The sequence below is a fragment of the Miscanthus floridulus genome, chromosome 15, assembly GCF_019320115.1.
Source record: "Miscanthus floridulus cultivar M001 chromosome 15, ASM1932011v1, whole genome shotgun sequence".
NCBI classification, from domain to species: domain Eukaryota; kingdom Viridiplantae; phylum Streptophyta; class Magnoliopsida; order Poales; family Poaceae; genus Miscanthus; species Miscanthus floridulus.
The window spans coordinates 80,504,402-80,522,653 of NC_089594.1; the positions used below are offsets into that span (position 1 = coordinate 80,504,402).

An 18,252-nucleotide genomic window follows, 5' to 3' on the forward strand; every position below is an offset into this window, starting at 1 on the left:
TGCAATTTCAGAGGAGCTTCTTAACCAGATACGGTTTTGACATCTGTATATTTGAATATCAGATCGGACCATTTTCAACTTTGAACAGTACAACATTATACAGTTATATAAGTCCAGTCAAAGTCTTTAGCTTAATGCTAACTCAACTATATTAGTTAATTACCAATCATCAAAACTAGCAGCAGATCCATCAATTTCAATGCATCAGCAGCAGCTTTCATACATCTGAAAGGGATAGCCTAGTCAAATATGTGCAAGCACATCATAACCTACAACTGTTTCCTGGTATACATCAGAGCACCGGCTTAGCTAGGTAGTTAGAAAGACAACGCATTAGCAAGCAACCATCATACCTCTCTAGCCATGGAAGAAGCATTAATCCTCCTGGTTCTCATCGCCTTCATGGTGACAGTGCCAGACACCTCTTCTGGGCTTGCCATATCATTGCCAGGGTGCCCTGACAAGTGTGGTAATGTGTCCATCCCTTACCCGGTTACCCCTTTGGCATCGGTGATGGCTGTGCTGCAGGCAACCTGAACCGCTACTTTACTGTGACCTGCAAGGACAGTTTCCAGCCACCAAGGCCTATGATCGGTGACCCTTCCAGTGCTGTAGAGGTCATCGACATCTCCCTGGAGCATGGTGAGGTGCGTGTTTACGGCGATGTCAGCTACTACTGCTTCACGTCAAACACCACCATATCAGACAACAACACTGCTGGATTCAGCCTGGAGAACACACCATTCATCCCCTCCACCCGCAACCGCTTCATGGCCATCGGATGCAATACCCTGGGGCTCATTGGCGGCAACACACACAGCAACTCAGACATTTATGTGACTGGCTGCTACTCATACTGCCAAGGCATCAACAGTACATCTGACGGAGCACCATGCACTGGGATGGGATGCTGTGAGATCACCATATCCCCCAACCTCACCGACTTCGCAGCGCTACTGTACAACCAGAGCAGTGTGTGGAGTTTCAATCCATGCTTCTATTCGATGGTTGTTGAGGATGGGTGGTACAGCTTCAGGAGGCAGGACCTTGTCGGGCACCTTAGGTTCATAAAGGAAAGAGCAAAGAGAGGTGTTCCAGTTGTCGGTGACTGGGCCATTAGAAACGGATCCTGTCCAAAAGATGGGGCAAAAGCACCTAAAGACTATGCTTTTGTCAGTGCCAACAGCTACTGTCTGAGTGCAAGCAATGGGCCAGGGTACCTTCGCAACTGCTCTCAAGGTTACGAGGGAAATCCTTCTGTGTGGAGTTTCAATCCATGCTTCTATTCGATGGTTGTTGAGGATGGGTGGTACAGCTTCAGGAGGCAGGACCTTGTCGGGCACCTTAGGTTCATAAAGGAAAGAGCAAAGAGAGGTGTTCCAGTTGTCGGTGACTGGGCCATTAGAAACGGATCCTGTCCAAAAGATGGGGCAAAAGCACCTAAAGACTATGCTTTTGTCAGTGCCAACAGCTACTGTCTGAGTGCAAGCAATGGGCCAGGGTACCTTCGCAACTGCTCTCAAGGTTACGAGGGAAATCCTTCTCTTTCCGGAGGCTGCCAAGGTATTGTTTGTTCAAATGAACTCGCTGTTTAGAGTTCAGGAAAAAGAACAGCAACTGCAGGAACAATTTTAGCCAGCGTGTGGTGAAAGCCAACTCTTTAATTGAAGGCAATACTCAAAAGAATTTTTTGTTACTTGTACAAGGTTTTTTTTAACTTCATATAACGAACTAAATTGTATTTTGGTTTTCTTTTTCCTTATTAAATCCATGATAACCTGTTTTCTTAATAATTCCCTACAAACATAGATGAGTGCAAGCTACGGAAGCAGGACCTGAAGTACAAAGAATTATATCCATGTGAAAATGGGGTCTGTCACAATGCACAAGGAGGCTATATATGCAAGTGCAGGATAGGAACAAGAAAAGATGGTACAAATTCTGGATGCTGGCCTGTGCTTCGTCAAGCTGAACAGGTGGCCATAGGTAAGGATTGTACTTGAGAGTAGACTTGAACAATCTAAATGTCTTTCAAGGATTTTGAGGCATCTAATCATAAGAAAATCATCGTGCAGGCCGCTGTGCAGGTGCAGTTGTGGTGGTATCTTTGACTTGCTTACTGGTTATGAAGTTACAACGGAACAAGCATAGAAGGGAGAAGGATGATTATTTCAAACAAAATGGAGGTCTCAAATTATATGATGAGATGAGATCAAGGCAAGTTGACACCATTCATATACTTACAGAGAAAGAGATAAAGAAAGCCACAGATAATTTTAGTAAAGATCATGTTCTTGGATGTGGTGGCCATGGCATGGTCTATAGAGGAACTTTAGCTGACAACAAAGAAGTTGCCATAAAGAAGTCCAAAATAATAAATGATGACAGCAGAGAAGAATTTGTCAATGAGATAATAGTCCTGTCACAAATTAACCACAGGAACATAGTGAGGTTACTAGGATGCTGCTTGGAGGTAGATGTGCCGATGTTGGTGTATGAGTTCATTTCCAATGGTACGCTCTTTGAGTTTCTTCATGGAACTGGTGCCAGAATACCAATACCATTGGATCTAAGATTGAATATTGCTACACAGTCAGCAGAAGCTCTTGCCTACATTCATTCATCAACTTCTCGCACAATTGTGCATGGAGATGTCAAATCCCTAAATATACTCTTGGATGAAGAATACAATGCAAAAGTGTCAGATTTTGGAGCATCAGCACTGAAGCCCATGGACAAAAATTATTTCGTTATGCTTATCCAAGGAACTCTTGGTTATATCGACCCTGAGAGTTTTGTCAGTCACCACTTAACTGATTAAAGTGATGTATACAGCTTTGGGGTCGTTCTTTTGGAGATAATGACAAGAAAGAAGGCCATCTATATTGATACTTCTAACGAACAAAAAGCACTATCCTATACTTTCATACTGATGTTCCACCAGAATAAGCTCTGGGATATATTGGACACTGAAATAGTAGATGATGAAGTTATGATAGTACTCGAGAAACTAGCTCAGCTCGTCATGCAATGCCTGAGCCCAAAAGGAGACGAAAGGCCAACAATGAAGGAAGTTGCAGAGCAACTACAAATGTTAAGAAGACTTCAGACACAGCTTGTCACCAAGACCAACCCTATTCAAGAACATTATTATTATGGAGTGCCATTAGTTTCTGTGCCTTCAGATGAGACTGAGATGTTAGAGGACTGAGACAGCCAAACTGCAACAAATTCAACACTTTGTACTGCAAGTTCATTGTGTGATTCTTAATATACAACTATATATTGTAAAAAACTGTCAGCATTAATTGCATCTGTATTTCGATTTTAAACTTTATTTGGGTGTCAGCATTAATTGCATCTGTATTTCGATTTTAAACTTTATTTGGGTGTCAGATTAAACTGTTAACATATCAAAGAGCTCCAGCTTTTCCTTGCATGATCATTATATAGTCTTTGTCCAGAACCAGGATTTTGACATACTGGATTGTGATAGACTGTATGGCACTGAGTTGATGTAGGTCTACTAATCAAATCCATGCTACAATACTACATCAATACCTACCATCATATCTGTCAATGTGGATAACTTATAGTTCATTTGCTATGCAATACCCCATACTACCAAGAGTGGAAAAAAGAAAGTAAGAAATAAGTACAAAGACAAACAAATGGAAGAGAACATTTTGAACTGTGGTTCAACTTCAACAAAGAGATTAAACAACATACCTTGTCATCATAAAAAAATTATCTTGTCACAGAACCAAATCCAATAGATATGCAATCAGGAACTAACATTAGGCTATCCATTCCCTGCACATACAATTTACAGCACATGAGTATGGGTATCTTTCAGAGATCTTAATAAAACTGTGGAAGGCAAATATAGTAATCAGAATGCACTAGTTTCAAGCAGGATTGGCAAAGACAGCATTAATCACATAGAAACATGTATTTGCATAAGAGTGTATGGATTGATGCATCTAGAGTGTCCCATAGGAAGGCCTAACTTACAAGCAGTTTTCAATGTTCCATTTTATGGTCCATCCCATCGACCCCTTCCACTGAACAAATGCACTTTCAGAGGAAGCGTTAATAGCATCAAGTCTCAGAACATCATTGCATTAGCATGATGCAAAACTGTATCATGGAATGGGAAAACAAAATAACTGCTTGAATTGTGTAAAGACCTAAATATCTGACTGTTTATCATGAATGTATCTAGCCATGTACAGAAAATATGTAATAATACACTGCTAGTTCGTAGAAATATTACTCAACCAAATTTGTTCAAAACACAACACCTTAATAAAATGACAAACTATGGTTTGAGTGGTTAGAGCAATTTGGTTTTACATGCACATATGCCATGCAACAGAACTTTTAAATTAAAAAAAAGGACTCCAAATCAGGTAGCATCCCAATAAGACATGCTCTTTATGCAGAGCTATCAGTTACTATCTCTCTGTACCACTTAGCATAACAGTAACAACAACACCAAAGCCTTCTAATTATAAGCAAGTTGGGGTAAGCTACAGATGAAACCCAACAAGGGTAACAAAGACAGAGCATAGAGTAGCAAAACAGGTCTTAGAAATCGTACTGATGATAAGAAGAAAGAAGGAATTTTGCAGAGCCAGGAACCAACTAAACTATATATATTACATTCATATAATTTAACCTACTAAATTATACATCATATAATTTAAATCCAATAACCGGCTACGAAGGTCCCACTGAAAGCAGTCATGCTCAAGAAACTGGAGAATATCCATGTCTTAGTATTAATTATTCGCACAAACAGGAACATCAGTACAAGAAGTACATAGCAGCAGGAAAACAAGAGGTAATAATACAAAACATGCAGGAAGCGCCTAATATAGAGAAGACTAATTCAGATGTTGGCTATCCTCTCTTCCATGCAGCTCATTCCCCTTCACTCAGATTGGCATGCCTTTTGGCACGATCTGGTCCTTTATCCACATGTAAATAGGCACCAGAACATAGTATGCAGCACATATTGTTCCTACAAGGAAGCGAAAGAGGAAGGTGATCGGATTCACTGGCTTGCTGACATCCTCCGCCTTGGGACCAAGCTGCATCAAAAATAAAACAGAAAAACTTATACCAAAACCCCTGAATGCCTGCCTACCTACTGCAGGTACAGCAGGAAATGAACAATCTGAAGTCTGAACGAGATGTGCCAAAAACGCATTGAGATATGGTAAGTATGAATTTGAATAGCTACGCTTTCCATTACTAAATTGAAAAAGGAAAGGTACCTCCAAGGGAGAGTCTCCGCTCTGTCTCTTGATGCCTGTGACAGAGCAACCCATGATGAGGCCATGCCTTCGGACACCGCGGTACCACTTTGGTCCAATCCTTTTCAGCTTGACATCCTTAAACCCAGCCTTCGTGAACCACTCGATGTACTCTTCCTCCTTGGGGAAGAGCATCCACATGTCGGCGAAGAAGCGGGACAGCCAGAAGGTCGGGTACACCGGGCCAATCACACAAGCTAGCCCACCAAACCTCAAGACCCTGTAGGCTTCCTTGATCCCCCGCTGTGGGTCTGGCCAGTACTCGATGCTGCAAGGTATCATGACAGGGCAGCAACATCAGCAATCCATAGTACTACTTGGCTAGCTGTTATATACTCATGGAATGGAATGCGCAGTCATCACAATTCGCAACATGGTTATTTAGAACATATTCACAATATATATGGACAGGTAGTACAGGATGATATATACGGACAGTAGTGAAGTGAAGTGAAGTGAAACGAGCAGCAGGGGAAGGACGACTCGAGAGACCTGCCGGCGGAGATGTATCGGTCGAAGGAGTCGGTGGGGAACGGGAGGTCCTCGGCGTCGCCCTCCATGATGGTGACCCCCTTGAGGGCCTCCTTCTGCCGCGCCTTCTCGAGCTGGTGCGGGGACTGGTCGAGCAGCGTGACCTTCTCCGGGTTGACATGCTTTACGATGCCGAGCGTGGTGAAGCCCGTGCCGCCGCCGACGTCGACGACCTTGAGGTGGCGGCTGTAGAGCTCGGCGGGCTCCAGCGCGTCGTCGCGCATGTCCTCGGTCCAGTGGCCCGGGTTGATGACGTGGTCGTACACGATGGAGAGGAAGCGGTAGAACCAGAAGGCCTCCTTCTTGTGCTGGATGAAGCGCGGCGCCGTGACGGGCCGCGCCGGGGCCGCGGGGGAGGAGGACGCCGCGCACCGCAGCCTGGCGGCGCCGCCGCCGCCGACGGCGACGGGGCTGCTCATCCGCCTGGCGAGGGCGAGGGGGCCGGGGTGGGGGAGGCCGGCGGCCTTGGAGGGGCCGAGGAAGCCGAGGCCCGCGGGGCCGTGGACTCTGCTCTTTCCCGGCGCCAGCGCCCCCGCGCCGCCGCCCGGCGCGTAGGTGGAGGCCATCGCCATTGCCGCCGCCCGCGCCGCGACGAGGAGGGGGGAGGGGTCACTGGGTCAGGGGATGGGTGGATGCGACGAGCAGAGTGAGGGCGGCCACGGGAGCGGGGATGTGTGGTGTGGTGTGGTGTGGTGGGTGTATGGATGGATGGGCTGCGCCGTGGCGTCACACGCGGCCGCGCCTGTCCGACTGGCCGTGCCGCGTGTGCGTGCGTGCGTGCGGCTGGTGGGCCTGCCTTTTTTTTTTTTTTTGAAGCCCAAGGTAGCGATTCAGAAGTCAGAACTTTTTTTAAAAAAAATGAAAGAGATTCAGTGTGTTGAGAATGAAACAATGGCACTGTAAAATCGATTAAAACCTTTGGAATCATCTGCGTGCTCTTCACAAAGCATGGGTTTTGAAGATTGTGCAGCCCGGTCTGACACCACGAACACCATGCTCATCCATCATCGCCCTGTTCGGACTTGTATGACTTAGTCATGACTAAAATTATTGTTGACGGATGGAAGTGAAAAATACTATTTATTAGCTGATAAACCATGGTTTATAAGCCAAATACGACCAAACGAACATGCTACGTAGCTACATGAAAGTTGACCTGCTTCAAAAAGCTTGCAGTACTGACATGCTCAATCGATTTTCCTCTTACGAAATACTGACCTGCTTCAAAAAGCTTGCGGTACTGACATGCTCAATGGATTTTCCTCTTGCTCCCTCCGACCAAAAAAAAAATACAATTCTAGCATAGCGCAGTATCATGGTATAATATCTTAAGTTCGATCAATTATAAATAAAAAATTATCAATATTTATTATATTAAATGAATATCATTAGATTAATTGAGATATGTATTTTTATAATAAATTATTTTAGAGCCATAAATGTGTGAAAATTTAGTTAAACATGAACTACTTTCGCCAACGCGCAACCCATAATTCCATTCTTTTCCGTCCAGTACAGTACATGAACCGGGGGCGTCCGAGTTAAAAAATCACGTGTTCAAATCGACTGGTGCACGTGCATCCAGTGCTGTGTAGCCTGCAATTGACAAGAACATTCAACTACCTCACCAAGAAGATAGCAATTAATTTGTGGGCGGCACTGAAATAACTACTGGCTAGTGACTACTCTCTTTTTTATTCGACGATTCACGTATAAACTAGCGAAATGTAAAAAAGACTATATATATCTACTTATTGCGCACGAAGAACGATGGTTGTTCGCCTTTTTAGTCAGTTTGTACTTTCTTCACAACGGACTGGATGTTAACATCAGTCAAAAAGCTTGGCGCGGTTCACTGAGTATGGCATGGTCCTGATATACAAAGAAGAGTAGTGTGTCAGTGAACCCACAAACATTCATATGCACGGTACGCCGGATAGTGAAGTGTTAACCAAACGGACCATGATAATGAATAAAGCAATATGATCGATCGCTATAGTCAAAACAATGGCAGAGGCCTGTAAGCCTGGGCGTTCGGGTTACCCGATTTTTTCGGGTCGGGTAATTCAAAATTCGGGTAATGAAAATTGCTACCCGATATTACCCCAAAAAAACACTACCCGCAAATTCGGGTACCCGATAATTCGGGTTCGGGTATTACCCGATATACCCAAATTTACAGAAAACAACAAACTACACTAAATTTCAGTAGCGATCTATACATAATTTCAGCAGCAATTTGTATAGAATTTCAATAGCAATTTGTAGTGAATAATATATTACAGTCACTCATTCAAATAGAGAGAATTATATTCTAATAAAGTGATAAGTTAAATGGTTCAGCTAACAACACATGATAAATACAAAGACAAAAACAAATCTTTGGGGAGTTCGGGTAGTTTGGGTATTGGGGGATATTACCCGAATTACCCAAACTAATTCGGGTAATCAAAATCGCTATCCGAATTTGGTATCGGGTACCTCGGGTTCGGGTAATTCGGGTCCGGGTTCGGGTAATTCGGGTACGGGTAATGGGTATCGGGTATTTTGCCCAGGCTTAGAGGCATGTACCTTTCACGGTTACAGATCGATGTAGACACGCAAGCCATCACGAGCTAACTGTACATCTATCCCTTCCCTGCATTTCCAAATTACAGGACATGAGCATGCACAGTAAAGCAAGTGCTTTTTTTAACAAATAGCAGTAACTGAGCATGTGTCATGTGTGCCTTTCTATGATAAGATCATGTTGAAAGAAAGATGGCATTGCTTCCATTAGCACGTGTTCTTTATGTCAACTTATTCGGTAGCCTGTGTCTGCAAACATCTAAAGTATCTAGGAGGAAGGCCTTACCTCCTGGACCATTCTTCCAATGTTTGGTTGTCCTTGTGATGATCCATCTCATGGGTCATCCCAATGAGCAATGCTCTTTTGGGGCAAATCCTCCTAACAGCATCTAGTGTCTGTATAAGATCATAATGTGAGCATAAATCAGACATACAGAATATAAAAGAAATAGGAAACAGCTTGCTTGGATTATGAAAGAGTGAAATGAAATGAAACTATGAAAACCAACCTGGTCCCAACATAGGTGCACATTGTGAGAACCTGTCTGTTCACACAGAGGATGTCAGAGATGCAACAAATTAATGAAGACAATGATGCAATATAAGATTGCTAACTAATGATCAAATGCCCTTAACTAATAGCAATTGTACGAATTACAAGATAAATCAACTACTATGTAACTAGTAGTTAAGTGCAAAGTCAAGAATTACTTCCACAACCAAAACCAAATTTATCTATGACATTATTGGTCATCAAATATGTTCAATATCATCTATCTGTTGCAGTCAATGTTCTGAATTTGATTTGAAGAATCTGGTGGGTTGTATGCTTGATGCAAAATCAACAGATCATGCTTGTGCTATCTGAAAAACATTCATGTTTGCCCCCAAGAGACAAAAATGTTCACCCACACAATATTACCAGCACTGAAAAGTTTCCTACTATGTGCACTTATCAATTCAAGATTACAAGCAAAAGAGAAATTGAGAAATGGTGTTTCCCCATTTCTACATGTTCCTCAGTATTCAGAGACATCTGTCCTTATTCTGTAATCTGTAGCAACTAGTGAGCTGTGGTTTGATAAAAGTTCCGCAGTTTATGTGAATCCAGAAACAAATACAGAACGAGCAGAAGGAAGGGGAAACAACTGCATAGTAAACAGAAAGAGACATAAAGAAACTAACCCTGTACAGGCAATCCAAGATGAGCAAATCCAGTTGGCCCCCTCCACACTTCGAAATTGCTGAAACATAAGTACATGTACAATCAAACAAAGGGGGACAGGCAATAAATCTACAAAAACTGCACCTATTCCCAGGCCAGTCTTTGAGTTTCATCTGCATTTAATAGGTTGTCACTTAAGCATTTTTTATGACATGGCAACATTTTATAGAAGATGGCAACATTTTAAAGAAGAGAGAGAAGATGTGAGTTTCATGTAGATGAAACCCTCTTGGCTCGATTTCCAACTCAAGATGAGTCGTAGAATTAAATGTCAATGAAACAAAAGAAACTATGCATTGAGAGTGATTGTTTCATTGCATTCTACATTCTTGGAAACAATGCTCCAAAACTCTCCACTGAGAATGGACTCAAAACAATCAGTGAAGATAAAACACAACATTAGCAAATAGAAGGTTACCATATTCTGTGCTTGGGGGGAACCGCGAAACATCTGATATGTAAGCGACTTTTGATTTTCTTCCGAAAAGGAAACCCAAACAAATGTAGTCTTCACCATGGATCACCTGATTTGAATACAAATTAAGAAAAATGCATAGCAAAATAAAATGCAGTTGAACGGAAATGTTGCTTATTACCGGCAAGGGAACAAACTCTAGCCCTGAAGTTGTAAATGGTTTCTGAATATCACTCTCAATTATTTTCCAGTCAAGTTGGGCAACTCGCCTGACCTCCTCCCCTTCCTTTAATTTCTTTTTGACCAAATAAGGGAACTTTTGGGAGATGCTGTATTAGATTGAAACTATGAGTACAAATGTACAATTCTCATCTATTGTCTCTGTAAGGCAATGATGAAACACAACAACAACAACAACAACAACAACAAAACCTTTAAGTCCCAAACAAGTTGGGGTAGGCTAGAGTTGAAACCCAACAGAAGCAATCAAGGTTCAGGCACGTGAATAGCTGTCTTCCAAGCACTCCTATCTAAGGCTAAATCTTTGGGTATATTCCATCCTTTCAAGTCTCCTTTTATTGCCTCTACCTAAGTCAACTTCGGTCTTCCTCTGCCTCTCTTCACGTTACTATCCTGGTTTAGGATTCCACTACGCACCGGTGCCTCTGGAGGTCTCCGTTGGACATGTCCAAACCATCTCAACCGGTGTTGGACAAGCTTTTCTTCAATTGGTGCTACCCTTAATCTATCACGTATATCATCATTCCGAACTTGATCCCTTCTTGTATAACCGCAAATCCAACGCAACATACGCATTTCCGCGATACTTATCTGTTGAACATGTCATCTTTTCGTAGGCCAACATTCTGCACCATACAACATAGCAGGTCTAATCGCCGTCCTATAGAATTTGCCTTTTAGCTTCTGTGGTACCCTTTTGTCACATAGAATACCAGATGCTTGCCGCCACTTCATCCACCCTGCTTTGATTCTATGGATAACATCTTCATCAATATCCCCGTCTCTCTGTAGCATTGATCCTAAATATCGAAAGGTATCCTTCCTAGGCACTACTTGACCTTCCAAACTAATATCTTCCTCCTCCCGAATAGTAGTGCCGAAGCCACATCTCATATACTCAGTTTTAGTTCTACTGAGTCTAAAACCTTTGGACTCCAAAGTCTCCCGCCATAACTCCAATTTCTGATTCATTCATGTTCGGCTTTCATCAACTAGCACTACATCATCCGCGAAAAGCATACACCAAGGGATGTCCCCTTGTATGTCCCTTGTGACCTCATCCATCACTAAGGCAAACAAATAAGTCACAACATTGTTGTACATATCCTTAATGAGCCCGACGTACTTCGTTGGGACTTTATGTTTGTCCAAAGCCTACCACATAACATTCCTTGGTATTTTATCATAAGCCTTCTCTAAGTCAATAAAAATCATGTGTAGGTCCTTCTTCTTCTCCCTATACCGCTCCATAACTTGTCTTATTAAGAAAATGGCTTCCATGGTTGACCTTCCGGGCATGAAACCAAATTGATTCATAGAGACCGCGTTATTGCTCTCAAGCGATGTTCGATAACTCTCTCCCATAGCTTCATAGTATGACTCATCAACTTAATTCCCCGGTAATTAGTACAACTTTGAATATCCCCTTTATTCTTGTAGATCGATACCAATATACTTCTCCTCTACTCATCAGGCATCTTGTTAGATCGAAAAATATGGTTGAAACAGCTTGGTTAGCCATACTATAGCTATGTCCCCGATGCATCTCCACACCTCGATTGGGATACCATCCAGTCCCATCGCCTTACCTCCTTTCATCCTTTTCAACGCCTCTCTGACCTCAGATTCTTGGATTCTCCGCACAAAGCGTCTATTGGTGTCATCAAAAGAGTCATCCAACTGAAAGGTTCTGTCCGTATTCTCACCATTGAACAATTTGTCAAAATACTCTTGCCATCGATGTCGGATCTCATCCTCCTTCACCAAAAGATGCTCCCTTTCATCCTTAATGCACTTAACTTGGTTGAAGTCCCTTGTCTTTCTCTCACGAACCCTAGCCATCCTATAAATGTCCTTCTCTCCTTCCTTCGTACTCAAACGTTGGTAAAGATCCTCGTACACTCTACCATTTGCCACACTTACAGCTCGCTTTGCAGTCTTCTTTGCCACCTTGTACTTCTCTATGTTGTCCACACTCCTGTCATGGTACAAGCGTCTATAGCACTCTTTCTTCTCCTTAATAGCCCTTTGGACTTCCTCGTTCCACCACCAAGTATCTTTAGCCTCGCCTCCACTTCCTTTGGTTACTCCACACACCTCTGAGGCCACCTTCCGAATGTTGGTTGCCATCTTCTCCCACATGTTGTTTATGTCCTCTTCTTCCTTCCAAGAGCCCTCTTTGATGATCATTTCCCTGAATACCTCTGACGTCTCCCCTTTCAGTTTCCACCACTTTGTTCTTTCAATCTTAGCTTGTTTGTCCCTACGGGCACGCACCTGAAAACGAAAGTCTGCCACCAAAAGCTTATGTTGAGAAACAACACACTCCCCTGGTATCACCTTGCAACCCAAGCATGCTCGTTTGTCCTTTCTTCTTGTGAGGACAAAGTCAATCTAGCTAGAGTGTTGTCCGCTACTGAAGGTCACTAGATGAGATTCTCTCTTTCTAAAGAAAGTGTTGGCTATCATCAGGTCAAAAGCTACCGCGAAGTCTAGAACTTCCTCCCCCTCCTGATTCCTACTACCATACCCAAAACCTCCATGAACTGCCTCGAAACCTGGGCTTGTAGTACCTACATGCCCATTAAGATCTCCTCCTATAAAAAGCTTCTCACTACTGGGTACAGCTCTAATCAGGCCATCTAAGTCTTCCCAGAACTGTCTCTTAGCACTCTCGTCGAGGCCTACTTAGGGGGCATACGCACTAATTACATTCAAGACCATATCACCAATGACAAGCTTGACTAAGATAATCATATCTCCTTGCCTTCTCACTCCCACCACACTATTATTGAGGCTCTTATCAATCAAAACTCCTACTCCATTTCTATTCGCAACTGTCCCTGTGTACCAAAGCTTGAAACCTGTATTGTCCACCTCCTTCGCCTTCTGACCCTTCCATTTAGTCTCTTGAACGCATAATATATTTACACGTCTCCTAGTCGCGGTATCAACTAATTCTCTTAACTTACCTGTAAGCGACCCTACATTCCAACTGCCTAAACGGATCCTAGTTGAAACACGACAAGACTAAATGAAATACAAGCCCTTACCAGATAAAGGATGACAATGCTAGAAAATGTATATAAGATTGGACAAGAGAGCAACATAGAAAACTAGGACATACAGAAATGGTAGTCCAAGTCTCCAAGAACAAAGAACTCACAAGAGGATAACATGGTTGTATTTGTCAGCTACTATATCAATGTTCATTTAAAGATACTTGTTATCCTTCAATAACTTAATTCTCATGAAACGTACTAAAGTGGTAAATTTTGTGCAGGAGAAGTCGATTCCTAATGTATATTGTGAGAGACAGTCAGCCGGGTTCGAGTCGCGGTCTCCTCGCATTGCACAGGCTAGGGTAAGGCTTGCCACTAACACCCTTCCCCAGACCCCGCACAGAGCGAGAGCTCTCTGCACTGGGTACGCCCCTTTACAGTCAGCTAAGTCCAGTATAAGTGTATAACTATGATTAAACAAGTCGCATGCATTCCTTACTGAAATATACTTATAATTTGAAAAGAGCAATAGTGCAGTAACAATGCCCATCAAAGTTTAAACACAATTACCTGTCCATAGCAAATTGAGATAGATAAATTGGGGTTGGATCAATATCATTTGTGGGACTAAATGGCTGTACGACCCGAACATCATCAAGGCCCAAGATTGCATCTGCATGCTCATGAGTCAGAAGAATCTGTAAGGAATAGGGAAGAGGTGTTAGTGTACCATGGGTATGCAAAACACAGAGTTTTCTTTTACAGTCATTGTGAACTATCTCGTAGTTGGCCTTTTGGTTTGAAATAAACCATTCGAAAAACTAAAGCAAACAAGAGTATATCAGGGACTCACAGAATCAACGCAAGGGATTTTGTGGCGAACAAACCATCGCAGAACTTGTTCTCTGAATGTCTTCCCCACATCAATTATAATATACTTATGTGCACCTTCATCTTGGCAATAGTCAATCAAAATAGAAGTATTGCACCTGCACGAAATGCACGTTTAAGCATAAATTATCCATCAACCTTGTTCAGGTGCAACAGCATTCGAGAAACATCTCAGACTGAAGTTTTGATTTACTTTCCCTCAAGTAAAAACATAAACAAGCACGATATAGTCCTAAGTCACTAGAAGAGTTTAATGTGATCATAGAGAAGGTATCAGCCAAGAGTACAAGCATGAACAGAGCTCAAATATTTCCAAAGTTTCTTCATAATCTAAAAATACATGAAACTAAGTTTGATTTACCAGGACCTGTAAAATAATATATTCAATTTCTTTCTGTAATATAGGCATAAGGTATTCTGGGTTCACTTATCCTACTTTCATGACATTGTTCAATTGCATCTAATATATGCACCTTCTTTTGCTTAGATACTGATTTCATCATATACATGATCTTTCTTGAACAAAAAGTAACAATGCTCTAACCTCACATGATCACATAACACATATAATCTAAGCCTCAAAAATACTACTGCATCTCCTGTATACAGTACAAAGAAGAAAACAGAGTGGAGAAAGTGAACTGTGATTTCTGCCATAGGGGTCCAATGTAGAAACAAAAACTGGACATAAGCAAGTTAGTAAGATATCAATTAATACCATTCATATTTTATATATGAAATAGGAAGCCTGGCCAAGTAGTGTGTATAAATAAAAACGTACATAACCTGTGAGTCCAATTCATTTGATTCAAATATATTTGCCAATCTAAGGAGGATTCTAAGTTGACTCTGCCCTATCACATATCCACATTGATTGATCATATCTAATCTGATACATCCTAATTTTTCCCTTTCCACAGCATTCCAGTCACTGCAATAGTTCTCAGACTGCTTAAACGCATGTTGTGAACACTGAACAATTAGATGAAATATGCAAATGCACCAACGAAACAGCTGTTGCAGCTGCAGACAAAACACAGAATGATTGATTTGTAGTATTCAGATTGCTGCTAAAAAAGTACTAAAACTAACAAACAAAACAAATACGTAATTTATACATCTGACCAACATTTCTTAATCACCCTAAGCATCATTCCTCGCACAGATTAATAGAAATAACCAGGCCAAAGCTCCCCGATCTCACGCATCACAGATCCGCACCGACCCGTGATGATAAATAAACACGCTATAAACACCCCCACGCCGCAACACGACGGTAAGTCCCACAAGGTTAGGGAGGAGGAGCGAGAGGAGGCGAGGCGGCACCTGTAGTTAGGGTTCAGCTCGGGCGGGACGGAGAGGGACTGGGAGCAGACGGAGCAGGGCGGGTCGGGGGGCTGGATCAGGCACCGCGCGTTCGGGACCGCGCTCGAGCACCCCGTGCCCAGGAACACCAGCGACGACGAAGCGGGAGGGGGCGCGTAGTCGCCGACGCCGACGCCGGCGGGGTGGCCGTTGGGGACGGCGGCGGCCATTGGGTTTGCCGGAGCGACCGTGGCGAGGCGGAGGATGTAGGGCCTGTGGGGACAGAGTAGAATAGGACGATGGGATCAGTGGGAGGAGGTGCGGAGATTTTGTTGGCTTGCAAGATGGTTTTGCACAGAGGAACGTGCATAATAAACTATTTCCAGTCCTGTGATTTTACAACTGTGATACACTTCGTCAGCCCGTGTTTAGTGAGTGAAAAGTTAAAAATTTGGAAAAAGTCTATTTGACCCCTGAACTATCATACTTGGTCTACTTCACTCCCTCAACTATGAAACCGTCTGTTTTACCCCCTGAACTATCTAAAACCGTCTGTTTTACCCCCTGGGGCGGTTTTCAGCGGCGGTTTTGCTATAGTAATAGCAGTTTGCTACAGTGGCGGTGGGTTTGCTACAGTCCCCGCGGTTTTGAATTTTCTTTTTTTATTTATTTTCGGTGAATTTTTGAAAAATCATAGTAAACTGTGCAAACCTGCTGTTACTGTAGCAAAACCGCCCCAGGGGGTAAAACAGACGGTTTTAGATAATTCAGGGGGTAAAACAGACGGTTTCATAGTTGAGGGGGTGAAGTAGACCAAGTATGATAGTTCAGGGGGTCAAGTAGACTTTTTCCTTAAAAATTTGGCTACTATAGCATTTTTGTTTTTATTTGACAATTAATATTCAATACTAATTAGGCTCAAAACGTTCGTCTCGCAATTTTTAACTAAATTGTGCAATTAGTTTTTTTTCGTCTACATTTAATGCTCTATACACGTATCGCAAGATTCGATGTGATGGATACTGTAGCACTTTTTGGAAAACTTTTCGCGAACTAAACAAGGGCTCAGTTTCAGAGAAAAATGTAACCACAATGCTGCGGGTGGTACGGCTGTTTCATCCGCATGCGTGTTGGTGGATCTCGACGTCCGAACATGCTAACAGGCAACACTGCCATCCACACGAAAATAAAAATAAAAATCACCGCTTTCACTATCTTCTCAAATCGTCATTGTTTCCCATCCATTCTCCAGCCAACTCTTCACGCCCACATCGGCACGGCTTGCTCCACCGCGACCGCACTGTCATGGTCATAATGCAGCAGCATGCTGCACCACGCTCGAATGCCGCCACTTGCTTTCCTGTCTCCCCATCACCACTCACCACTCGCTGCCGAGTTCGCAGCTTGCTCCACCGCGACCGCACCGCCGCGGCCGCAATGCAGCGCCGTGCTGCACCGCGCCCGAACGCCGCCACCTGCTTTCCTGTCTCCCCACCGCCACTCACCACTCGCCGCTAAGTTCTTCGAGCCAACGCGGCGTGGTCCACTGTCACTACTCTAGCACGGCGTTCTTCACCACGTCCAGCCGCTTGCTTGCCGCCATCCTCCCTCTCCACTGCACCCGAGCATCGCTTGCTGCCTACTGCAGTTCCCCATCAGGTAGGCCATGGTTGCTCGCGGCGCCATGTTATGTTTCAGGTGTGTTTCAGAAGTTTTTTCCAAGTGTTTCATCTGTATGTTGCCTATGTTGCAATAGCTATGCATGTATGTTACAAGTATATGTTTCAAGTGTTTCAGTTACTTCATACGTATGTTTCACACATTTTATCTGTATGTCTGTGTTTCATATGTATGTTTCATGTGTTTCAACTTGATGTTGCATACGGATATGATGTTGCATATGTTGCAATGGTTACACATGTATATTTTAAGTATATGTTTCACATGTTTCATCTATTTTAAACGTATGTTGCAAATGTATGTTCCAAATGTTTTAGCTGTTTCAGACGTATGTTTCATGTGCTTCATCTAGATGGTGCAATGACTGTATAAGTATGTTTCAATAGCATAATGCATATGTTGCAATGGTCAGACGGATGTTGTAGAGGAGATGAGACGTTAGGACAGGGGAATGGGTGTGGCCGAGATAGAGCGCGACGAAGGACGGGGGTGCGGCGGGGATGGCGCCACGGTGAGGGGAGGAGCACGGTGTGGCAGGCAAAGGGGCGCATCCGGGATGAGGATCGAGTCACGGAGGGTCGAACGCGGTCATTGGCGCGAGATCGGTCACGGGCGGCTGGACACGATTCGCTGGTGCGGGATCTGATGTGAGCGCGGGGGGCGAACGATGCGAAGTGGTTGAAGGCGTCAGAGCTACGTCCGAACGAGGGCCTGGAGCCGGACATCCAGGCGCTAGCCCTATCGAAAATGTAATTGTAGGTTTATGGTAAGTCAAAATTTTTAAGTTTAATTAAATTAATATAAAATAATATCAATATTTATATTTTCAAATAGATTTACTATGAACATATACTATACAAATAATCTAATGATACTTATTCAGCATCATAAATATTTATATTTTTTTAAATTTGATCAAATTTGAATTTGTTTGATTGTTCGGGAGGTGAGAATTACTTTTTTTGGGATAGGAGTGTCCCTATACATAGGCCAAGCACGTGGATAAATTTGGGCCCTCTCACATCCAATATTGTTCATTCACAGGTGCATATCTAACAAAAAAAATGGCAAAAT

The 18,252-nt window shown here is 43.0% G+C and overlaps 3 protein-coding genes and 1 pseudogene across 3 annotated transcripts in view; 1 reads left to right on the forward strand and 3 right to left on the reverse strand.

Moving 5' to 3' along the window:
• LOC136508195 (putative pentatricopeptide repeat-containing protein At1g10330) overlaps positions 1-18,252 on the reverse strand; it is a 218,801-nt gene that overhangs the window by 162,579 nt on the left and 37,970 nt on the right. The gene's annotated exons all lie outside the window — the stretch shown is intronic.
• Positions 340-4,616, forward strand: LOC136509303 (wall-associated receptor kinase 2-like; annotated as a pseudogene).
• On the reverse strand, positions 4,750-6,508 carry LOC136509299 (2-methyl-6-phytyl-1,4-hydroquinone methyltransferase 2, chloroplastic). The gene is made up of 3 exons (XM_066504109.1): positions 5,814-6,508; positions 5,283-5,589; positions 4,750-5,096 (listed from the first exon to the last, which is right to left on the reverse strand). Exons 1-3 carry the CDS (start codon positions 6,422-6,424, stop codon positions 4,941-4,943), a joined length of 1,074 nt encoding a protein of 357 aa, XP_066360206.1. The 5' UTR covers positions 6,425-6,508; the 3' UTR covers positions 4,750-4,940.
• On the reverse strand, positions 7,320-15,839 carry LOC136509301 (putative hydrolase C777.06c). The gene is made up of 10 exons (XM_066504111.1): positions 15,520-15,839; positions 14,156-14,291; positions 13,873-14,000; positions 10,242-10,389; positions 10,064-10,169; positions 9,606-9,664; positions 8,930-8,965; positions 8,707-8,816; positions 8,424-8,490; positions 7,320-7,724 (listed from the first exon to the last, which is right to left on the reverse strand). Exons 1-9 carry the CDS (start codon positions 15,726-15,728, stop codon positions 8,433-8,435), a joined length of 990 nt encoding a protein of 329 aa, XP_066360208.1. The 5' UTR covers positions 15,729-15,839; the 3' UTR covers positions 7,320-7,724; positions 8,424-8,432.